Source organism: Etheostoma cragini, chromosome 5 (genome assembly GCF_013103735.1).
Source record: "Etheostoma cragini isolate CJK2018 chromosome 5, CSU_Ecrag_1.0, whole genome shotgun sequence".
Lineage (NCBI taxonomy): Eukaryota > Metazoa > Chordata > Actinopteri > Perciformes > Percidae > Etheostoma > Etheostoma cragini.
Window position 1 is genome coordinate 12,719,110 of NC_048411.1, and position 25,495 is coordinate 12,744,604.

Genomic DNA, 25,495 nt, shown 5'->3' on the forward strand with positions numbered 1-25,495 from the left:
CCGTAACATGTAAGCACTTTTTAAAATCTTGATCTGTAAAGTAACTAATAAAGTTACTAGTTAACTAGTAACTAGTATAGCTGTAAAATATATTGAAGTATAACAATACACAATACAATATAATACAATTATTCTACAATACTTCTTAAATAAACATTTATCCCTAAAATGTAGCGGAGTAGAAATATAAAGTAGTATAAAATGGAAATACTCAAGTAAATGACAAGTACCTCAAAATTGTAGAGTACAGTACTTGAGTACATTTTATCTACCGTTATTATTCTACCAGTAAAAACATTCAGTGCAGCAGTCGTAAAGATCTCGTCTAGATATTATTCAACTCAACACATGTTACATTTCTAGTCATTCCTATGAATAATATTTTAAAATAGACACTGAAGACCCATGCATTTTTGTAAAACCCCATTGTGGTTATGTGGGTTTCTGGTTTCCTTCCAGAATGCAGTACAGCTAGGTGAAGAGACTAAACTGGCCATAAACATGAAACACAAGTGTGTGTGACTGCTTCTCTGTGTTATAGCATTGTGACAAAATGTGGTGGCAGAGTTTTCAGATTTTTATCTAACTCTACTTGGGGATGGACTCCAACCTCTCTGAGCCAGAACAAAAACAAATACATGATTCCATTGCAAAAACTGAGTCACTGTTGTACAGGATCCTGCTGCGCATTAGAGTGTAGAATATTAAAAAACAATGTTTTTCTAATACAGTGGTGAGCTATCTTTTTTTCAATTCAAGGCCAGGAAAACAAACATATTTACAATGTAAATGTAAGCTTTGGGTTATCTGATCAAATGAAGGTCTCAGTCTGGCTCAGTCCTCCTCCTCCTCCCCTCCCTTCCTGAAACACTAACCTCACAGGACTGCAGCTAAAAGTGATGATGGAGTAATTAGCAGCTTCAAAGCATTTGTTTGCTTACATAGAGAACCACTCAATACTCTGCAGTCTGAACCATCTTCAGACTGGATTTTTCTTTCCTCTGTCTCCTCTCACTGCAAATGCACTCATTCCCACTGGCTCCGAATATAATTTGGAGCGAATATTGCAGCACAAGATGCATAACGCAGCACATAAACACATTTGCACTGTGTGGTGCAATGGCGCAGAAGCATACTGTAGGAAAAACAGGAGTGGACTGGGGATAGAATTTTGGATAGACTGCTGACATCAGTTAACATGATCCACCAGATAGAGGGAGGTCGTGGAACATTGGTATATTGAAAAACATTATAATATCATCAGTTGCGTCTGATGTTTCATCCTTTATCCTCATGTCATACTAAGAAGAAATATACCATTCAAAATGAAGTTTCAGCTTCATTTAAATTCCCATTTCCCTTAATCATAAAGCTGATTAATTTCTGCAACAATTGTTAGAAAGGAAGATTACAGCCGAGTCCTGCAGCACACCACATGCTGCACAAATGCAGGACTTTAGTCCATAACAATTAAAGTAATGCAGTAGACGAGGACTCATTTAGCTATCATGAGAGGCTCAGAGGGGTAATGGCACAGCACAGATGGCGAGAGGGTTGTTTGTTAAAGGTATAGTGGAGCCTGTGCAGCTCAGTCAAACAGGGAAACAGTGTTCTAGTAAAAGGGAAGAAGCTGTTGAAGGGTTGCTGTATCTCTCTGCAGAGGTTCACTAGAGCCCAACCCCCACACACTACTGAACAAATGCACAGATGACAGTTACAGTTATAGGCCACTAGAAGGAGATGTGTGTCTTTATAAATAAATTAAGATTCTGCCCCAGTTTGGACTCGGCATGTGCTCTGTTACTACACTGTGTCGGCATGTTAAGAAGAAACTGCTGTGGGCGGCATTAACTTTTGACTCCATCTATCTATATTAATTGAAATTAAACACAATTAAGTGTTGGACAGTAGCTGAAGTAAACATCATGTACATATATATAATATATATATATATATATATATATATATATATATAAAATATATATATATAATATATAATATATATATACATATATATGTATTTCTTTTCAAAATGTGTCTGTATTGCTGTGCACAAAATTAACTTATATTCTTTTCTCTTTTTCAGCAAAGTACATTGGCTGCTACATTGATGACACACAGAAGAGAGCACTGAGAGGAGTTTCCTTTTTTGACTACAAAAAAATGACTGTATTTCGTTGCCAGGACAACTGTGCGGAAAGGTATGACGGCAGCAAACAACAAAAAACACTCATCCATTAGATACAGCGGTACTGTCTTTTTTTTATTTCTATTGTGTTGCTGATAAATATAGTAGAGCTGACAGTGCAGAGGAGCTGACATGGAAATTGAAAACTCCTGACAGTGATTAAAAGTTGCTTCCTCATTTGTGGTGTTTTACGGAGCCAGAATCATAGATCTGAGGACCAATTAATGAGCAATACAGACTTGTCACATATATTAGCATCAACATATATCTTGATGTGCAAAATAATTGTTTCTTTTACCGCAAGTAAAACAAACAATCTCACTTAAAGGCCCATTTGGTAGGTGTTCAGGAGCTTTCACATTATTAAGTTTTCCCATTTTTTGGAGTTTCAAAGTTCATTTTTTTTAGATGGAAACATAACAATCTCCCCGTAAGGTATATTAAATGGCTGTCCTGGAACGGATGTATATTGATGTTCAAATCATCATTTTTATTCTGGATAATTTTGTTAAATTCAAAAAATTCATTTTTTTTTTAGATGGAAACAGAATTTAACAAAATTATCCAGAATAAAAATGATAATTTGAACATCAATATACATCCGCTCCAGGACAGCCATTAAATCTACCTTACGGTGAGATTGTTATGTCAATCATCGGTTTAATCATAAAACACTACACTAAAGAATATCATTACTGTCCAACTAAAGTACACTCTACGGTCCAAGGTATGTGGACAACCATTTTGCATAAAGGTTTTTTTTCTTGGTTTGGGCTTTGCCCCTTTGTATCAATAAAGGGAAATCTTTAGTATTTTTTAGACATCATGTGTTTCCAACTCAGTGTCATGGCCCTTTCCTGTGTTAAAATAACAATGCCCCCATAGCTCATAAAGAAATAGTTTGTCAAAGTTGTTGCGGAAGAATTTGACTGGCCTACAGAGCCCCCATCTTAACCCCATCCAACCATGACCAGTTCTTTCTGTTGACATTATATACAGTAGGACACACTTTAGGGCCTACATCATGTCAGCTGTTATTGTGCTTTAGTGTTGTATATTCCCATACTATGTTTTCATTAAACCCTCTGGTAGTTCTATTTTATAGAAATATTTCCACATACTGGCTCTTGAGATGCAAATCAATTGTTTCCATGAACAATATGTGACACGACGGTGACACATTTTGTCACACCTGCTTATATTTTGTCACTCTTCGCACACAAAATAACTCCAGAGCCTCTTCTACTTGTTGTGTGCAGGCAATTTTTCCATGAAATAAGATTTTAGCCACATACACACACACACACCTGACACTATCTTTTGAAAAGCTGAAAAGGATTCAGATGCCTGCTCTGCCTGGTTAATAGTCCAGCCTTGCATCCAATACCTTTGATGAATGAATAGGAGAGCCGACTGTGAGCCAGACCTTATGGACCAATATCAGTGCTCAGCATCAATTATGCTCTTGTGGCTGAATGGGAACAAATACCTGCAGCCAGGTTCCAAAGATCCGGTGCAAGGCCTTCCCTGAAGGGTTTAGGCTCTTCTACCAGCATGTTATTACTGAAATGTTCAACATTTGCATAAGTCTATAGTGTAAAGATGCCTGTATTTGGCCATATAGAACACCCTCATTCAACTACTTTGGAGGGAGACCTATTGCATATCTCATTCATTCATTTAATTTATGTTTTATTAGCATACAAATACAATCCTGGTTTTTGTATGGGGTTAAAACATAAAAACAGTTATGAATGCTTCTGTTTTGAAAGCAGATATCTTTCTTCTCTTCTCCTCCGTTTGTGTCCTCACATTGTCTCCGCCTTGCTGCTACCTGTCTTTCTTTCCCCTCTTTTCTCTCCCTGTGGAATACCAGAGACTCTATTGAATGAATTGAGTCACAGCCATTACTGATTCACAGATGGGAGAAAAGGAACTTGAGAGAGATGCTTGTTTTCAGTTCCTTCCTCCTCTTGCTTCTTGCTTCTTGTAGCCTGCTTGCCTCCTCCCCCGGAGCAGCGGGTTAATATAAACAAACAATCAAATAAAGGACAACAGCACAGAGGTTTAGGTTTGATTGACAGCTATAGGGATTTGTCCTGTGTGAGGGGGGTGTCAGACGTCTAATTGCACCCGAAAGGCCTCTTGGGAGTTAAATCCTCCGTGCATCAACGGAAGCGAGAGAAGAGACCTTGTGTGATGGATTCAGCTTTCAATAATTGCCTTTAGAGCCTCGCAGCATCTTCACCAAAGAGAGAGATGTTCTATTCCAGAGTAACATTTGGATGTATTCTCATCTGTACTTCAATATCCTTTGTGCACCATGTGTAGTTTTATTGATCACTGCTTATCTAGTTGCTGGATAATGAATGATAATCTATATTGGCCTGTGAAGGATTAAGACACTCCATGAAGGCTCAGAACAATACCTTTAACCTCTCGGTCCTTCCTTTACTAACAATGCTAATTATTTTTTCTTTCTTTTTCCTACAGAGGGTACATGTACGCAGGTCTGGAGTTCGGAGCAGAGTGCTACTGCGGCCACAAGATCCAGGCACCCAATGCTTCAGATAGCGAATGCAATATGGAGTGCAAAGGAGAGAAGAGCAACCTGTGTGGAGGAGCCAACCGACTATCCATCTATAGGCTGGAGCTGAGCCAGGAGTCAGCGCGTCGCTGTGAGTCTGACACTCAGCAACAACAACTAAAACCCCCCCTTGGCTGCATAGGAACAACATGCACTGCTGCTCCACACAAAGCTGTTAAATTAGCACAAGACACCACTGTCAAGTTTGAAAATTTAAAATGTTGTCACAAATTAAAAATTTGGTCACACATTTTGTTTATTTGAAATAGAAAAAATGTGAACAATGGAACTGATATCCATGTGCGGAGAAACATGCGAGCAGACCTGAGTGTACCAACACAAAAAAGGCTATTTTGATCCAGAAATGTAACAAGCCCGGCTGTTTTGAGGGATAATATATTTGTTTTATGTTGGGTTACTGCCGCAGTTGGGAGCAGGCTGCTCTGTTGTGTTTACCTCTTTCCCCGGAGAGCTGTGCTACCTACGTAGCCCAGCCAGCCGTGGTCTGCATCCTGAACACTTACTGCTGCTTGCTGCTGAAAAACTGAAGGGAAGTGAAGAAAGGGCTGATTAGCAGAAGTTAAGAAGAAATGCGTGTTGAGATAGTTTGTTGATTATTTAAAAAAATACAGGGTGAGGTAACTTTAGACATCTTTCCCTTCTCTTTGCTCTTCCTTTTTCTTTATCTGCCTACTGCTTCTTAGAATAATCTGCTAAAGTGAAAGGAGAGAGTAAATGTACACCTATAGTAAATATTTAAACACCACCTGAATTTAAATGATCCTACTTTTCTGGCCCAGTTCAGTGGCATTTGTTTGGTATCATTATTTTCGTTTCTGCTTTTTTTTCCCTGTTTGCGATCAGACTGCTGAACAAGCTCTTCATGTTTGTGTTTTCACCTCTGACCCTGATCTCCATCATGTGAACATAATTCTGTCTTGTTGTTTTTTACCACTGAAAGGCCATTACAGTCACATGGTTGAGTGTTTTCAGATAATCCTTCAAATACATTATATTCTGCTTTTATTTCTTTTGCTTAGCTGTTATACGGCTTACCTGAAAGCAAAGCAATAGGATTATGTTCTTCTGTACTTCCCTCAGCTATGTATTTGCATCAATGACTTTATTATTTGCTTAAGCCCTTGTTTGAGATGTATGTTTGGATTTTGCATTTGTAATGCTACTCGGCGGAAGCAAAATAAAAAAGTATCTCAGGTTGATTTACAAAGCTCTACCACATGCAAGGACAAAGAAAGAAAACAGAAAGAGGATGCAATGAATATATACTGCAGGGAAATAAAGAGAGTAAGGACATTAAAAATGCAACTTTTAGTCAGGGAAAAAGGTCAAAAATAAACAAAACATTAGATACACACACATGGCTAGAGCTAATTTGCAAGGGGGTGTTGCCCTGGCTCAAAGCCTCACAGCACTGATACGACTAGCTCCGAAGTATTGGGGAGGCTTCAGGTTTTGATAGCATGAACTTAAAAAGGAAGAAATAACGCTGACGCACAGCTGCATGTGCATATATTATTCGGTGAGGTTTGAGACAGCAGGCTGTTTTCATCATGGTATCAGTCACAGTAAAAAGCTTTTAGTGTTTGCTTTCCCCCCTCCCTTATAAATGCTTAACAGGTTGTTGACAGCTGAGAGAGTTTCATATTTACATCAGCAGCATGTCTGACAGCCTGAAATTAATGTGAAATCAATGTTTGGATTTTTTCCGCTGTGACTTAAAACAGTGTTTTTTTTAACCTGTAATAAAGCGATGCTGCTCACAACCTTGCTGTCATAGGCTGCATATGATAAAAAGTTCAATCCAGAATTGAAATCAATTCCTTTTTTCAGATTGTTTTGTTTTGATTTGTTTGGAAAAGCACTTACATCATTGCTTAGTTAGGATGTGTGTGTAGGTGTAGCAAATCAAAAATATCAAAGAAAAAAACGAACAAAAGGTGAAAGTATGATTTATGGTCTATTCATCAGACCAGAGGGAGGTTTGAGATTAAAGGTCATCGAGACACTGCAGGAATGTGAGAGCTGCTATTGATTGAGTCTGCAGATCAGGACCTCAGTAGGCTGAAGAAGAATCTCTTCATGAGGGGTCAGTGAATAGACACCAAGCCGGTGGAAAACTGTGCTCAAAAACCATAAAACTGGAGTGTTTTTGTCTGTTTTCCTTCCTATTGTATTGGTGAATAACATTTTTGTTTGTTCTCTCCGTTTCAGATGGCAGCGCCATTTTCAAAGGGTGTTTCCACAGGCCTGAAAATGTCACTCTGGCACTTCCCTTCAGCGCAGTCATCCAAAACATGTCTGTGGAGAAATGTGTGGACATGTGCACGGAGAAGGTGAGCTTTTTTGAATGTGTGTATTCATGCATTGTAGATTTGTGCAAGTGCGTCTCCAATGTTTAATGGCAATTGTATTTCAGGAAAAAACGCTTGCTGTTCTGGCTGGAGATCGATGTTACTGTGCCTTCCCGACTTCCCGCTTCTCCCTTCATGAGCTGGAGGACGAGGGCATGTGTGTCCACCGCTGCCACGGGGAAGAGTTTGAGAGCTGCGGGAACAACGAGTACTTTGTGGTGTACCAGACGCAAGTTCAAGGTAATGTTTGGTGGCAGGCAGCAGTATATAAAGCACAAAATGGAATGAGGGGCATGCCAGTAAAATGTCAGCCACACCCTGCGTGCAGGAGATATATACACAACTATCGCCAGCAAAGTGTGAAAATGCTGAGTTCTTGTAAACTAGCAAAAACCTGACTCCACCCATGTGTGCCCTGTTTCTTTTTTCACCTCCGTGTGTAGAGCCGGTATACAGTACATCGCCTGTTGAAATGTATTTATATAATATATAAATGTTTTATAACCAACATATATGTCCTGTTACTGCCATCTGAAGGTTTATTCGGTTCGACTGTAAAATATCCTGTCCTTCACTTTGATTACCAAAGTTTAGGCATATGGATAGAACAGTTTTATTATTATTCCCAAATATTGTTAACAGCCTCAAAAGTGGAGTATTGGTCTGTCTCTAGCATTTGTGTTTTTGTTGACAGTGTTTCCTCAAAGGCCCAGACTGCTGTAGCTTAGATCAGCAAAAACACAGAGCCCGGTATAAATAAAAAAAGCAGTTTTAACGCTGCGGAGGAAGAAAAAAAACAAGAACAAGCCACGGCAAAAAGTGAATTTCATGTTAAGATTCTGGACAAGTTGTACTCTGCACCCATTGTTTTATCATTTTTTATTTGTCCATTATCAATATAGAACATTGACGTCAGTAAGTGGGCATTGTTAAAAAATGTGTGAAAAAGAGGAAACTAAGCTTTGAAAATAACTCCCCAAAGTGTCTATATCCCTTTTTTTTTAACCTCTTTTGACTTTTTTCTCCAACAAGGTTAAATGTTGTTTTAAGTCCCTGTTATTACAACACAAACAATTAACAGGAAGTGACTAAGGTTTAGGATGTATTTGAAACTTAATTGTGTTTAACAACTTCTCAAATATTTAGCAGAGTGTTCATGTCCATGTTTATAACTGTAGCATTCTTCAGTAATTCTATACACAACAAATCATTAATAAAGCCTGTTGTTCTTTGTGTTTTGTTAGATAACCGCTGCATGGACCGGCACTTCCTGCCCACTCGTGCCAAGCAGCTGGTGGCCCTCGCCAGTTTCCCCGGAGCTGGCAACACCTGGGCTCGCCACCTCATAGAACTGGCAACTGGCTTCTACACCGGCAGCTATTACTTTGATGGCTCCCTTTACAATAAAGGTAGGCATCAACATTTATCCGACATGATTCACAACATGTATTTATCACACCTCTCTGTGGATTAAATACAGATGTATATTCATTGAGGGATCATCATTGTTTCACAGGATTTAAAGGGGAACGCGATCACTGGCGAAGTGGGAGGACGATCTGCATTAAAACACATGAAAGCGGCAAGAAAGAGATTGAATCCTTTGACTCCAGCATCCTTATGATCCGAAACCCCTACAAAGCCCTCATGGCTGAATTTAACAGAAAATATGGTGGCCACATTGGATTTGCTTCCCAGGCCCACTGGAAAGGAAAAGGTGAGCTGTTGTAGCCACTACATTGTACAGTATTTGTAACAATGCATTCTGTATAGTGATGTAAACAAACAGACTAACTGAACAATGGAATGGTTCTATTTTCAATTTCTACTATGATGGCTGACTTTTGAATAAAACTGGAAAGTGGAAACATTTTTTTAGTAACTGCAAGCTAGATAGTTAAGATAGGAAATACATGTTTTTTCAAGTTATGAGGCAAACATATATCCAGCTGAAGGACAAATGGTGACATAGACTGGTAAGGAAATAAAGGAAGTGAGCAAGAAACCTAAAAACCTTAGTGGTTTTGACCTCATAAACTAATTTGGTTGAGCACAAAGTTTTGGAAAGGTTCCAAAACCATTTCCATAATGATTCTGTATAACTCATGATTTTACAAAATGAGAACTGAAACAATCATCCAACCAACCAAAACCTCAGTGTCTCCTAGATGGATCTTCAGTTGTGTCAACAGGCAAAACTGTGTGTTCCTCTCGCGCTACAATTAATTAGGAAATGTGCCAGAAAACAAAATTGTGTCAAAGAAAATCTAAATATGTTTGAACAATACTCTCATAACAGCTAGGTTTATTATATAAAGAAAGTAAAACATTTGGGTTGAGCAACTCTTTGTCTATAAAATGTTATGCTCTTTGCTAAGAGATATTTTTATTTCATGCATATTTGATTTGCAGCTCATTCACCCTCCTAAGTGTGTCTTGGTAACCATGGCAACTGGTTTTGTCTGGTTTTGTCTCTACCATCTCTCTGACTTTCTGTGAGGTTAAATCGATTTTCCTGAAGCTGGAGAGTTGCCGACCCAGCAGTTGTCTCTCTTTTTTGGAAACATTAGCACATTTGGCCTGCCATTTCCAATGAACGTTTATTCCTTCTGTTGCTGGGGAAATGATCCAGTGACATCAGTAAAGAGAAAAGCTTTTTGACAGCTGCCACTTTGAATACAGAGAGAGGATCCAGTTTGAGAGTCAGCGTGACATTGTGTTCGGGGTGCTACATGTACGATTTGATGCACTCACCTCTGCAGGGGCAGGCTGTGGGGCTCAGATGATGTTACTGACATTGATGCCTTCCAGTGTGGCCCCATAAAGTCAACTCAGGGGCAAGTGTAACTTAGTTTGGAGGGCATGTCATTTTATAGAGCAAAGTCTGTTATTTTTCCAGTGTTATCTTGTGGCTTTAGTTAAAGGCTCTTACAGAAATCTCTTTGGGTTTTCAAAAATCAAACCCCTGTTAATGAGAACACAAGTATCTTAACTGCATCTGATATTCAGTTGAAAAGGACGATCACGGGAGAGCTGCTATTATTTTGGTTCCTTCTCAATTTAAGCTACAGTTGCTTTTGAAAGCGTGATAGCAAGGAGAAGAGACCAGGTGTGGTCAAAGGCGCCAGTGCCTCAGTATTTCTACATATGCAGCTGGTTGTGTTTTTAGATGCAGCATATAATATTCCGTCCACTGTGCATCTCTCACTGGTTTCTGAGACAGCACTGCAAACTCAGCAGACTTTAAACTTTAACGACTACCTCTGCTAACAGTAAAAATGCGTGCTAATGCAGCACAGCGCCTGCCAGCAGCCACTTTTATGGGCCAGAAGATTATCAATGAGTAAAAGTTGCAAGCGATGGATTTTCCTACAGTACATCCACAGTTTGACTGACAACTGAGAATGTCCACTTTACAGTCCGAACATTTTAGAAATCACTTAATGTTCCCTGCTGTGGATTGCGCCACACATGTCGAGCATATGACATCAATGTTTGGATGTTAGGACTCTCACTTCCCCTTCATTCAGTCCCCAATTTGACCAAATAAATTGTTGTGTATATTTTTTCACGCTGTCATTTTTTGCATTTTGCCGATGCTTTGTCATGAGACCGGGCCTGTATTCATCACACTATTCTTCTATTTCTGCTCTAAGCATGCAAGTGATTAATTCTGTAATTATTACACGTTTGATTAAAACAGACCCTGATTTCTTCAGGACGACAAGCTGAGGGTTTTTCTGTGTCCAGTACTTCAGTTTGCCCAATATAATGGACTTTATGTTGTGCATTGACACCCACATGTTCTTGTTGATGGATTTTCTTTACTCTCATTTGTCTTGCAGAGTGGCCCGAGTTTGTGAAGAATTATGCCCCTTGGTGGGCGTCCCACACGTTGGATTGGCTGAATTATGGGAAGGTTGTCCACGTGGTCCACTTTGAGAATGTGAAGAGGGACCTGTTCTCCCAGCTGAAGGGGATGGTCCAGTTTCTGGGTTTAAAGGTTTCTGAGGACCGCCTTCTCTGCGTTGAGGGCCAGAAGGATGGAAACTTTAAGCGATCAGGGCTACGAAAGCTTGAATATGATCCCTATACTCCTGAAATGCGTGCGAACATCAACGAACTGATCAGAACAGTAGACGCGGCCTTGAGGAAAAGGAACATGTCTGGAGTTCCAGAGGAATATATGCCAAGATGATATACGTAATCCCCTTATTTTCAGACTGCACCATATTTTGTAGGAATACATGGCTTCAAATGTTTTAAATGTTTTTTTGTGAACATAGGTTGAAGCTGTAGAAAGAAGAAATCTCTTTACCCTCCTATTTTAATTTTCTATTCATGTTCTTTAATCTTCTGTTGCACCAGTCCCATGCATTCATTTAAGAAGCAGTTTTAACTAATTTGTTTTTCTCTTTGGCTGAATGAAAAGTACTTATTTATAACTGCTCTATGCACATGTGCTGTGAAGGCATGTGCACATGCCTTAACATGACTATGGTACCATAGCTGTGATTAGAGAGAGGCTCAAATGACTGCGCTGGGTGATTTGTTGCCATTGGAAAAACATGTGACCCAAAAGATATTATACAATGCTGCAAAGTTTGTTGTATATGCTTATTTTGTGCTAAAGAGAAATATGATAAATCAAAACATTACAATGTATTAATCTTCTGCTGCTATCACAGATACAGAAAAATACTATTTTATACACAAAAACTTTAAAACGTTGAGCCCTTTGTCAGAGGGCAAAAATGCAATATGCAGGCTTTAACTACCTGATGATTATATGTGTGTTTCCATTATTTGTACAGTATGTTATTCAACTTACTGTATGTGAGAGGAATCTTGTTTTCAATGATGAAGAGGTAAAGAACTCAGCTCCTCGTATTCAAGAAGATGGAATAATCTCTCTTGAAGGCACTGACTCAAGGAGAGAAGAGGATTTATCTCAACAGCATTTATTTATCTCTGGTGTGCAATGCACATGTCGACAAATTTGGTTGTGAATATGTTTTCTTAACACTGGACTCGATGCAGAAATCCAAAAAGCACTTTGCTGTGCAACACATGCCCCAAAGATCACTGAGGAGTTACACTCGTGGTATACATCAAAGGTTACCTTTAGCAGTAGTGATCGTTATAGATTTATTTTATAACAGTTATACATACATACTGAATGGGAAAACATTGTTTTTTTTTGCTTTGTTGTAAGAAGAGCAATGAAACAGTTAAAGCTGGTGATAATTTTACTCTTCAAAATAAAAAAAAACTCCACAAATGTGTGAAACATTCTGCCCAGATTTTATAAGCAGCACGTCTTATAACGGTACTCAATGTGCTGTGCCATATGCTTAAAAATAAACAAATATATAAATAAACAGATACATGAATACATTAATAAATGAAACACTGGTGACAAATTGCCAGAAAAAATTAACTGACTTCCATTTTCAGAATTATATAAATATATTTTTTTATAGTGTGTGCCGACAAATTGGCAATATTTGTATTGCAACAAGCAAAACGGGAGAAATTGTTTCTATTTTTAACACGTGCTTTAAACTTTATTGGCTCTTGCTTTCATTGACAAGCTGGCACTTTCTCAACATAGGTGTCACATTTGAATGTATTTTCTATGGAATGAATGTAATGTGATAAGGCCCAATAAATGAATCCACAAAATGATGTGTGATCAACTGTAATTTCTAATAAATACGTTGCAATTAAGATGACAAGTAAAAAAGTGATTGTATGTTTTTGAAGATCTATTGTGAATATAGATCTCATTTACAGTCTCGCCAGGCTCCTCTATCATTCAGAAGTAGCTATTATACCTAATTAATCCTAATGTATTTTACTAAAAATAACATTACTACATCTAGTGGATTTATGGTCCTATGTGCACATCCAGGATTTCCTGTTTAACACAGATGAGAGAGAGAGATGATTTTGATAGTTACAGCTTTATTTTAAAAAACAGAAATATTTATTGCACATTTATTTAAGTCACATTCACTGACACATGACATAACTGAAATACAGGTCTATTCAACACATTGTTTTTGTCAACTAGTGACAGGAGCTGGGTGTTTGGTATTTCCATGGTTCATAAGAGTTAACTATACTGTAGATATTTCAACAGCAGTCCTCCACTCATTGACACATTGCGTTTGGGTCGGTCTGACACACCAATTAATGAATTCTGCAACACATAAATTGTTGCGTACTGTGGTGTCAGTAAATAAAACTCCAGAAGATCCCTTTTTGGACAGCTGAGGTGCAGGAAAAGGAAATACCAGTAATCAATTCTTGCCTCTTTTTCTTCAGCCAGTTTTCTTCATGATCTTCTATTTCTGTTTCCAATTGTGTGGCCTGATGCTTTGCATTTTACTTCAGCTCTCAAATGAAAACTTTACAACAATCAATTCAACAAACAGATAAGAAAATATTTAAAATAAAGGACATACAGTAATTGCAATCCATGCAAGAGCCCTGCAAATGTATCTGAAATCCTAAATCCATACTGACAGAATTTATACACGTATTACACATTGTTTGTGAAAGAAAATCTTTGAGGCGTCCTTTTGCTAAATGTAATTTCAGACATTGCTTAAAATAATGATAATATATTTGTTATTTTTATTACGAGACAATGTACATCATATTTTACAGCCATTGTATTTTACAACTTAAATTCCTCTATGTATCTATCTATATATCATTAAAAACTGTCTGCAAAACTTTCCACAAATTCTGCTCTGAAAATATTCCTTCTGCTGGATGAGATTGATGTCACCAGGCAGTGCACAACGGGTAAAGTAGAAGTTTAGATATTGGCTTAAGCTTGCAGATTCTTCATCTACATCATGTTTGTAAGCCTGAATTGGCAACAGCTTTGTACCTGCTGCCAACGGTAGAAAAGTGCAACAGATATGCTCATGCATTGTGAATACATACATTTTCTTGATATGTTGTGTTTCTTAATCACATATTTGAAAACAGTATATATACAGTTTTGGATTGTTGTCTCTAGATGTGTGTAGAAGCTCTGCCGTCCATGGAGCTGGACCTAGAAAGGTATCGGCTGGTGGTTCGGCCTTCCTCTATCATTGCGTTCTCCATCTTTGAGAGCACGGAGCTCTTGAACTTCCGCTTGAAGTCATTGCCCATGAAAACATACAAAACTGGGTTAAGGAAGCTGTTTGCTGAAGCCAAAGAAGTGCCTATTTGGAGTCCAGCAGTTAAAAGCCTGTGGTTGAAGTTTTGATGGTTGAGCTCAAGTAGGACGAACACGTGGTAGGGCAGCCAGCAGATGAAGAAAGCAGCGACCAGGGCAGACATGACTTTGAAGGGTTTGGAAGATTTGGTCATCCTGTTGGTTCGAAGTCTGATGATGATGATAGAGTAGCAGATGACAATGACAATGAAAGGGGCAATGAACCCTGCAAGGAATCGGCTCACTGCAACTATCATGTGATTGTGTTGGTTTGAATTGTATATGTTGTGGCAAATGGTCCTACCCATGTAATCGCTAACATCTCGAAAGATGACGGAGGGAAAGCTCAGTGCGATGGCGAGAAGCCAGGACATAACAACAACAATGGATGCCTTTTTAACAGTGCGATGGTTCTGAGCCCAAACTGGAAACATGACCGACACACAGCGGTCGATGCTGATGACGACCAGGAGGAAGATGCTGCTGAACATGTTGAGGAACATAACGGAGGGGGCAAATTTGCACAGGAATTGGCCAAAGATCCACTCATCCATCACCATGCTGGTGATGCTGAACGGGAGGAAGGCGCAGAAGATGAAGTCAGAGATAGCAAGGCTCAGGTACCAGGTGGTGTTGACCGTCTTCTTCATCTTAAAGCTAGAAATCCAGATGACCAGTATGTTTCCACAGAAGCCCAGCAGAAATATGACCACGTTGACCACGAGTAAAGACACACACAAAACTTCCTTTAAACATGTTGATTGGTGCTTGAAAACTGCCTCCTCGTGTGGAATGTTACTGCTTTCAGTGTAATTATAGTCCTGATCATATTCATACAAATCCATTTTGATACCTGTGGAAAAAAAGGAAAACATTTAAAATAACCAGCATTTTAACACATTTAACATAGTTAACAATAAGTCCTTTGTAATAACAATAATTTGCCGCACCTGCCGCACAGACCTTCCACTGCTGTTGACTTGATGGTGTCCAGAGTTTAGTGTCAACAGAGCTGCTGCGTCCTTTAAACTTGTTAGAAACACTGCACAACCTATCTGCTTAGCAATCAGCTGACTGGATGGTTTCTCAACACTTCCATCCTCTAAATACTTTCAGTACTGCATTTTGTATTCTCGAAATAACTTGTGAAAACTCAAGATAAGGTCTTTGTTTATATATTGCCTTTTAACCACACCAGACAAAGCACTTTACAATAATTAGCGTTAACACAAAATACAGCTGAGGCTCATGTGTATGTCATTTGCTTTGCATTGCATTAGAGATGATTTAATCTGGTAGAGGTGACGAATGTTTGTACTAAATTGCATGGCAATCCAATCGTTGATAAAATATTTAAATCTAGACAAAGTGATGGACAGAGCGACTGAATTGCATTGTCATCCTTACAGTCATTCCGATAGTGTTGCTAAAAATGTGTCGATCAGAAAAACAACATCTTCTGTGAACATGTTACCTTGCAGTTGCCTATTTAGACATTCAGCTGACATGGCACAACAATATAATTGGAGTTGTGGAGTTGTGTTTCTAAACACTTAAAAAAAGTCAATAAAAGCTCAATTTTTGTCTCCACCAATGTGCTCAACGTGGTCCAAGTGTTACAATACTCTTAAAAACATGGATGAAATCAGGTTTAAAGGTAAATTCTGCTCAAGTTTTATTGTAATTCACTGTCAGTGTCTCATGAAGCCTCTGCAGTCTGGGACTTCCCCTGCCATCCTCTCTTTCAACATTTAGAAAATCAACAGGCTCATTGTTGTTCTTTTAATATTGGTACAGAGTAGAAAGTGAGATTACTTCTATTACTTCTAACCCTAAACATTGTCTTTTATCGGCCTAGAAGGCACCAATTTCAAAAAAATACTTCACATTTCCACTACATAAATGACCCAATTAAAAGATATTGTGATCTTTCCAATGGTGAAATATAAGGAGGAGAATTATTTTGACCCTGGACATGTTGCACCATTTTAAAAACAAAATGAGCTCACATTTCTCTTTCATTTCCTGCACTGCTGTTGGTTAAAATTAAATCATGTATGGGCCAAGTACGGACTTTTGACTGATAGCTGGAGAGGTGCCAGTTCACCTCCTGGGCAGTGCTGAGGTGCCTTTGAGCAACTTCTTGGGGCATCTGACCCTTGGCAGCTCCCTTGCTCTGACATTTCTCCATTTACTGCATGTGTACAGGTTTGAATGTGTATATTTGGGCCACGTGTATGCAATGTGTATAAGACAGAGTTATGAGCATTATTATTACATAAATACTTACTATTGAAGCTTAATCCTCTGGTTCGTGAAAAGAGAAGTATCTTAATAAACACACACATCTGTCAGAGCGTGGTGATATAGCTCTGATGTTTCCCTTTTCTCTGCCAGATGCACGTTATTGGCCATACGCATCTGTTCAAAGTCAAAGGCCACATTATTCATTGACCATAAAGCGTTCTTTAAACAAACTGACTTTAATTTGATATTTCAGCCCCAGCTTAGGATGCAGATGTTTCAAATAGCACAACACAGAAAGCAACAGCTGTTGCAACAGCCACAGAACATGGTTAGTGACTGAATGAGCTCTCCATGTTCGTCCTGCTTTATAGAGTCATGATCATCGAGGCAGATTCATTTGAAGCAGCAGCAAGAAGAAGAACCGCAGATGGCAAAATTACTCTGTTGGAATGAGTGATGAGGAAAGCACCGTTCGCGAACATAACACTTGAGTCCAGATTTCATCTGAAACTCCCACATTTCTAGACGTCTTAACCAAACAATCATATAGGTCCTTTATTCATAATGTCTAATACAATCCGTGGAGTGTTTTGTCAATTAGCGACCTTAGCAGTTTTCCGTTTAAACGTTAGATGTTGTGAAACGGTCACAGTTCAGTTAGGTTTAGGCACTAAAACCATTTTGTTACATTTAGAAAATGATTGTGGTCTGGGTTAAAATCAGTAAATTTGTTACGTTACGTGACATCCGGTCTTGCTCTTGATGTCAAATGTGATGCCACTGTCGCACTGTTGCTTGCTCTGGAGGAGACTACTAGAACTGTTGGGTCCTTGCAAATTCTGGAGTGTGGTCTATCTGTATAGTGTCTTGAGATAACTCTTGTTATGAATTGATACTAAAAATAAAATTGAATTGAATTGAATTGAATTGATGTAGTTCTGTCTGTTCCGTAAAGTGAAAAAACTAAAAAACAGTTTAAGTTTATTTTCAAACAGGACACAAACCCCAGTCACCTCGGTCGTTTTGCCTATCCACCATAGCAATGCACCATGAACCTGAACCATGCACACACTTCGTCACCTCACATCATAACTACTACGGCCACTAGAGGATGCTGCCACTACAACTGTAAATATGGGTCATAACTGCAATTTATGGGATTGTTTTTCGGGGGAGGACTCTCTCTCTCTGAAAGATTAGGTGAATGGGTTCAGTGGGATAAAGCATCACAAATAGAGACAGAAATAAATATATACACACTAACCGTTCAGAATTTGGGGTCACTTATAAATTTCCATTCCACTCCATTGGAGACAGAATACTATCTGACTGGGGAGCTGATTTTAAGGCAATATCTACATTGCCTATGTGGGAAATTATACTCAGATATAGGGGAATTTGTGGGAAATTACACTTGCAACACCTATCATCAGCAACCATTCATCCAATGTTCCAAAGGCACATTCTGTTTACTAATCTGATTTAATTTTAAAAAACTAACTGAGGAAACATTGGAGAACCCTTTTGCAATGTAAGCACATTATGTAATCTGAAAACTGATCTCAGAAGTAACCCAAAACTTTTGAAACAGTGTACTTATTTTAAAACAAATATCCAGAAATGAGGATTTAGTCTCTTTATGGTAAAACTGAAGAAAGTTAGTTTTCATGGTTGTGTTGTTTACTTTCACATTCATTGTGTGATTTGAGGCAAATGTGTAGATTAATGGGAAGGTTTCACTTAGTATTTAGAGTTTTGATTCTGTACAGCAAAAAAGAAAGAGTTGGAAAAATAGAAACATGTGTGTGTTCTGTTTAGAGCATGTGTGTAGAGGCAGATGTGTTTGAAAATAAAGCTGAAACTCTGGGGTTTGGGTTTCACAAAGCCAGTTCAGCGTAACTCTGAGTTAGTTTTCTTTCACCTTATAACTCATGAGTTTTAATTCTCAACCTCCCCTGTGTAAAAAAAAACCTAAATATTATGCCTTTCTTTGAATGAAGTATTCTTCATATCCTACAAGTACATATGCAGAATGCACTTAATGAGTGTCATGTTGTTCATCATGTTAGTAAACTCATTCACCTCACCCCCCTTTAACTGATCTGTTAAGCTGTTGTATTTTGAAATCTGCCTTTTTATCTGCAGCTTTATGTATTCCATTGCAGACGAGCTTCCACCAGAAAGGCCGTCAGCAATAGGTCGCCCACTGTTCTGACCATCTCTTCAGCCTGTGGGGGTGCTGGTGAACCCCCTCCTTTTTTGGGTGCTTCAGCCTTGTTTTCTTTAATAGAATTTGTTTATTGAAAACACATGTTTAGATTTTCATGCATAAGTACATTTAGTGTTAATTTTAAAGACACTATTGAATATAAGCAGTTTAATGATGGCAGAAAAAGTTACTCTGTTTGCTTGGAAAATTTTACTTTTATAATCATTAACATCACAATTGCTTGAAATAAAATGAAAACCATGCATTTCATCTTCAGTTGCGGCCAAGTGTGTTTTGTGCCCTGAATAAATATGAAGACACACGCATACAAACAAAAGTTGAATGAGTATTAAAATGAAGATAAAACTTTCCAAATTATTTTTTAAATAAATACTCACGCATTGACTCAGTCAGCAATTGTTCTGCCACACATGCTGTCATTCTTTCACAGCTACAACTGGATTGCTCTTTTTTCCTTAAACATATGTTTATACTCTGCAGAAACATTCATCAATATTCCCAACTCAGGAGAAGTAGGAGGTTCTAGCTCTTTGTTGTCCTGTTGCCATGACGTTTCATGTTATCTGCAATCCATTAATGATTCCATTGACCCAGGGCTAACTTAACTCAGAGTTGATTGTCATAATTCCCATCATCTGTTTTTGAAACCAGAAACTCTGAGTTTGACAGATCAGAGTTTGTCTAACCCTGAGTTTAGGTTGGAACTCAGAGGGAAAAAACAATTAGTCTTATATCACATTAAATAACATAACATTTATCATTTGTTTTCTCATGTGTCTTTGTGTTCTCTTGATTACTATAATGAACAAGGACGTTTCACATGTTCTGAGAATGAGCTTATGGGTGTAAATCCGGAGCCACATGCAGCTCTGATACATTAGGAAATAGAGTACAGCATGACCACCTGACCTATTTAGATGCATTTCAGCAAAATCACTTTCACTGCAGAGGACACCTGCTGTGCCCTACAGATTAGATTTCCTAATGAAGGCTGAGGTTATAAATAAGCAAACACACACAATAACCAGGTATAGCCTTTCTCTGGGAAACGCATTGCAAGCCTTAGTGAGGAAATGTAGATTCACACTTCACAAGATGCTGCACACTTAAATGAAGAATTACAGGGCATTAACTTCAGTTGAGAGGTTGCATAGATAGATGATGAAGAGGAAGAAGATGGTGGATTTAAGCATAATGTGATTTAAGGAGAATTTACAACACTATTTATGTTGTTGAAATTCAATGCAAAGCAATCCATATTGGATCAGTGAAAAATGAGGCCAACCTTAAGTTTAAGCTTAAGTTCAGGTTGTCTTAGAGTATAACATTGGGTCACATTTAGAATGTTTTGTATATTTTGTACAGCAAATGTTGTAAAACAGAGCAAGTATTAAACAGCACTATATTTAATTACAGTACAGAAAGAAATTAAATAGAACTGATATGCAAACAGATGTGCCTCATTTTTATCTTTTTTATTGCAAAATATACTTGCTCAGCAGTTAAAACAAACAATAAAAAACCTTTTCTCCTTCAACCTTTTATACTATCTTCATACAAACTGGGGATGTTTAAGCAAGCCCCAACTAGAAATGTGGTCCATGAAATGTAACTTAAACTAATTAGTTGATAAAAGATAGTGCTATCAATCTAGTTAATACAGAACCCTGGGTCAATGTGGTTCTACAGAACATTAGTTCAATCTTTCATGACTTTTAAGGGTCAAATGATGAATCGTGGCTTCAAACATTTTTGGGAAATGAAAGTGACTATTTCTTCTTCTATGACCTCTGACATGATGACTGACTATGATCTGCTGTTTCCAAGGTGTCACTGTGGTCACAGTAACACTATAGTACTAATCTACTGTCTCAGCTCCCATATGTATGTCCCATACATCCATACATTTCACAGACTGCATCGCTCACATAGGCTGATTTTATTCTGCAAATCATTTGTCCTCAGCTCGAATACGATAGCCACAGCATGTACACAAATGACAGCGTTGATATTTTGCTCATTCATGAAACCTTCGTGCATCAAATACTTCTAGATTTCAATCAGCCACTGGGTTTTCAAGCTTTTAACAGTGCAACAAATGAGTAAAGACTTCTATTTACTGGTCTCCCTGCTCTCCTCTGCAGTTTGATGGAGGGTCCTCTGGCATTCAGTACAGTATCAGCTTCCGCTCCTGCCAGCCAGTGCGCCATTTGAATTGTATTTTAAAGTAACTTGAGCATCATTGCTACATAAGTCTATTCTGCTTGAAACCCATTATATAGATTAGAGTGTGGCAGAGATGCACTTGTCCACAGCATAAATCTGCTTACCTAAAAATCCAACTCCACAATGCAGATTAAAGTGGACTAAGTTTTGAGGGACAATATCAGAAATAGATAGTAATCAGGCTGTAATGGTATTTGAAACAAAGCTGCGTTATCACCCTCAGGAAGTGATGACCAGTTAGAGTTAGAAACACAATGATTTTGCAATGTATAAGTGTGGGTTACAGGATGCACATTAGGATTTGTAAAGCAGTTGGGCTGAACAAGATCTTTTTACAGCAGACCTTTTGGTTCTCATGGCACAGAGAATGATGTGGTGAACCCTTCACTTTCAACCTTTCTGTTACACCAAGCGGGGATAAAGAAATGTCAAGATTTATTGCACACACATTTAAGGGAATCACACTCATGTCTGACTGACTGCCCCAGTGACTAATTAGAGCCTGTCATCAACACAGCTGTAGGTTAAGTAAGCGTGTCAATCACCAAAACCCAGTTCACTACTAAACTACTACTGATGAGCAGCTTTGAAACCGCCTATAGTTTGATGTTGCGTGAAAAGCAGTTGGCAATGGAACTATTTCTAGCCATGCTAGCGTGATGGCTCCAGGGTACATGTCTTTGTGTTCAGTGCTAATTAGGGTTTCACGGTATATAATGGAATCAAAACTGACAGTTATTGTGTTTTATAAATTTTCAAAAGGGAGACTTTTTACACATACCTCTATTAAAAAGAACGTTTCAAGTTTTAATTATAATAAAGCATGTTTTGTCCCCCATAAAAGATGTTTTGTTTTTCATTCTATCAGGGGTCATTGTAACTGACAACGATCATCAAAATGATTGTACAACACCGCAAAATCAGGATGTTTTCTAAGGCGGTTATTGTATCATGAAAATCTTATAGCGTTGCAACCCTAGTGCTAATTAACAAACCTTAGCATGCTGACACCCTAAATTAGAGTACTAGAATATTTTACTCAAGTAAAAGTACTGTTACTCAAAAACAAAATTATTCATAAGTAAAATTACTTGTGTAAAAATGAGAGCGTTATGTTTTTAAAGGGAAGGGAAGGTGGAGGGAGGGAAAAGAGAAAAAAGTATCTTGTGATATTATTATGATAAACCTTCTAACATAAAAACACATTTACAGCAGGCTAGAAAATAGTCTGTCTGGATTTACCCTGCAGAGATCTGAGGAGCAGTTAACCATTGACCAGAGTTTAAAATGCCAAAACATAGAAAGCTGAAGGGGAAAGACATCCGGCGGAATTCCGGTGGCACCTGAACAATTGCAGAAGTGGAATGTCTTTGAAATAGATCACGACACATAACTATGTACCCAATATAAACTCTACTGCAGCTGCAGCCACAAACAAATGTAAAAAGAGCTGCACAGTTCTGGCACAGCCTGCTGTGCACACACACATAAACACACACACACACACACACACACACACACACACACACTGACAGCTTTGAGCACAGCAAAGTCCTCCGCACACTACTCCAGGTTTTGATTGATCATTCTCAATGCAGAAATGTCCACATGGTCTCTCTGTCACACTGTGATTAACGTTTTCACGCATTTTGCGCTGAATGATGCTTTGTAGCAACATCAGGGATTAACAGCTTCGAGCAGAAGGCCTCACAAACCTCACTAAATGTTAAAGTTCCTCAGCGAACGCTTAAGTCACTGAGACCCATGAACATTTTAGCATGTTAACCAGACAGATCGTGCACCTATTTGTGACACAACATCGTTGGTGTGGTTGATTTAGGACACTTAGCATGCTCCCTGGGTGGTGCATTCAATCAGTGATTACTGTAACTAAGGTATATGCATTTATTAAGCTATACCAAAGTAGAATAATGCTTCTAGCCCCTGCCGGCCCAAATGCAACATGTATCATTTACAGAGTGTCACTTCTCTGCTACAGCTGCAAATTTCATTTAATTCTTTTGTTCCCTTCTCACACAGTTTATCAGCAGGACAACATAAAATATGTGAGAATATACTATACACACATACACAGTCAGGGGGATTAGAGTAGGCAGTTTGGCTCATGGCTCCATGTTACATCCATCCAGAAAACAGTGGGAGGTGAAGAGGATCTCTAGAGATACATCTGCCCCTCGTTCATACATTAGACAATATGCATTGTCATCCCTAACATTATTTCTTAAAAATATGACAAGAAGATTTTCATCCCACATTAAGATTGAAAAAGGTAATATATTGCAGGTCATCTCAAGGTTTACATCTGATAATATACAAAACTCCACATGCGTACTGTCTAAAATGGGAACTACTCAATGGCTTTGTTTAAGTAATGCATGAGAAGAAAACACTTAAGAAAAATCTTGAGAGCTTGAAAGGCTGAAAAAGAGCAGTTCACTGACCTTTTCTTTCAATGGAGAATACAATTTTAAAGTGGACTGATGACAATTAAGGTCCTACAACCATTTTTAACGTTCAAGTGACCTCACTGCAACTCAAATATTATAATAATCTAGTTTGTCCTGAAAAAAAAAACGACATTCATATCTTGACTGTAGACAACAGGGTTGATGTTTTACAAGCTTTTTTGTAAAATAAATCCAGACGGACAATGAACTGTAAAAATGGTCTTAGGGTTCAGAGGGATGACAGATCAGTCTGTATTGGTTAGCCCATGGCTAGAACAAAGCAAAAACAATACACTTTCAATAATATAAACTTAAAACTTAATTCTTTTTTACTAAAAAATGGAGCTTGTTAATTTATTAACATGTAAGAAGATATAAAAACCTCCTGATATATTTTTCCTTCATCACAGAGAGAAGGCAGCTCTGTGATGAGGGATTATATGTCAGGAGGTTTTATATCTTTCAGGTTACCAAATCCAGTATCTGCAGTATCTTAATAATTTCAACGCAGGCATCTCACAAAAAGCTGACATGACAAAGCCTAAGGAAATCTGCTTATAAATGTGTCAACCACAATACCAGTATGTGTTGTTTTCAATGAGCACACATATTCTAAATTGAATTTGTTTTAGACAACTAGATTTTAGATCAGGGATATTCTACTAATGGGATGGAGTCAAAATGTCCAATACAGCTCCGGATTTGTGGTTTTCTGTGATCATCTGCATGATTTTCAACCATCTAAATCCTGTTAGAAGGATCATAAGAGATCCTATAGCACTGAAAAAGTCAGTTACTAACTCCAATCCTCAAAGTGACCCTAACTTATGATGAATTTTGTAATCACAGTGTCACAACATTGGGCTGTGCCTCTAAATTGTTGATTGATTAGATAATAATAACATGTACATCTGGTTGGTAACATGCTCTAAGACAGGCTAAAAACTCCATAAAGCACAGTGACAAAATTGATGATTGATTTGTAACTTTCAAGGCAGCAGAAACTTGATGCAAACATCATGATTGTATGTGTGTATTTAACGGTTGGCTGCAAACAGGCACATTTAAAAAGCAATCCAAACTGTTGCTGTGAGAGAAGTTCCACTCAGATGATTATCTGTAATTAGTTTCCCTTGCCACACAATCATTAGCCTGCATTTACAAAATCTCATAAACAAGTTACAAAATAGCTAAAGGCAAACACACATAAGCCAACACAGTCATCCAGTAGTATTGTGTTGCATTCATTTGTGTTACAGAGAGCTGTACATTTATTTTGTACTCCCCCTTGTACATACAAATCCACCAGCCAGTCATCTCTTGGTGGGTGAAGGAAATAATGAGCCGCCCACAGTTGCTGAGTCATCGCTGCGTCCTGTAAGACATGGCTGTTAGTGCTGGATTTGGTACGTTTGACAGAGCTGGCGGCATGCACATCCCCTTCTCTGAACAACACAGGCAAGTGTGGATGTGATATAATAAGTGAAGCAGCAAGAAACGCCTGGAGGAAGTCCCTGGTAATGACTGCCCCTCAGTGGAGACCTAATTATTTCTGCCTCCTGTCTTTCCAACAGATTATTTACTCCGTGGCCCTCGAGCAGGTGACCAGCCTGAAGGGCCTGATCGAGCATGTGAGAACAGGCCTGAGGGAGAGTGTTTCATCTGAAAGTATATGCTCCAGCTGACAAACAAGCAATCAATGACAATGTTGAACACATCATGCCACCATTTCACCAAGACAATACGTTTTGCAATTGTCAAATAAATTTGCAATTTTGTCTGATAAAGAGACCAAAAAACTTCCATCGTTCTGCCTCCAAAAACTAACACGAATCATTGTTTTTGTTCAGCCTTTGTTCATTCATAAGGAGTGCTTCTTGCTGTTCACCCAGTCTCTCCAGGCTTTCGTCAGGAAGTCATGAGTAAAATAAATTATCCATGATCCTTCTGGTTTATGT

The 25,495-nt window shown here is 38.3% G+C and overlaps 2 protein-coding genes across 3 annotated transcripts in view; one reads left to right on the forward strand and one right to left on the reverse strand.

Moving 5' to 3' along the window:
• The window catches only part of wscd2 (WSC domain containing 2), a 33,540-nt gene extending 22,178 nt beyond the window's left edge, over nt 1–11,362 (forward strand). Inside the window, exons 3-9 of the mRNA XM_034871716.1 lie at nt 2,087–2,201; nt 4,682–4,866; nt 7,008–7,129; nt 7,213–7,387; nt 8,392–8,556; nt 8,664–8,864; nt 10,993–11,362. Coding sequence (XP_034727607.1) covers nt 2,087–2,201; nt 4,682–4,866; nt 7,008–7,129; nt 7,213–7,387; nt 8,392–8,556; nt 8,664–8,864; nt 10,993–11,345 — 1,316 coding nt within the window. The 3' untranslated portion in view covers nt 11,346–11,362. The remainder of the gene's footprint in view (nt 1–2,086; nt 2,202–4,681; nt 4,867–7,007; nt 7,130–7,212; nt 7,388–8,391; nt 8,557–8,663; nt 8,865–10,992) is intronic.
• cmklr1 (chemokine-like receptor 1) lies at nt 1,948–15,420 on the reverse strand. 2 transcript variants are annotated; one of them, XM_034871719.1, is made up of 3 exons: nt 15,317–15,420; nt 14,151–15,219; nt 1,948–1,977 (listed from the first exon to the last, which is right to left on the reverse strand). In XM_034871719.1, the coding sequence occupies exon 2, from the start codon at nt 15,209–15,211 to the stop codon at nt 14,180–14,182; it is 1,032 nt and encodes a 343-aa protein (XP_034727610.1). In that variant the 5' UTR covers nt 15,212–15,219; nt 15,317–15,420; the 3' UTR covers nt 1,948–1,977; nt 14,151–14,179. The 2 variants fall into 2 exon arrangements, with proteins under 2 accessions (XP_034727610.1, XP_034727608.1); XM_034871717.1 differs by lacking the exon at nt 1,948–1,977 and having other exon boundaries at nt 13,507–15,219.
• Nucleotides 15,421–25,495: the final 10,075 nt, after the last annotated feature.

Coding starts and splice junctions, on each gene's coding strand:
- cmklr1 (XM_034871719.1), bottom strand. CDS start 15,211: ATGGATTTGTATGAATATGATCAGGACTATAATTACACTGAAAGCAGT.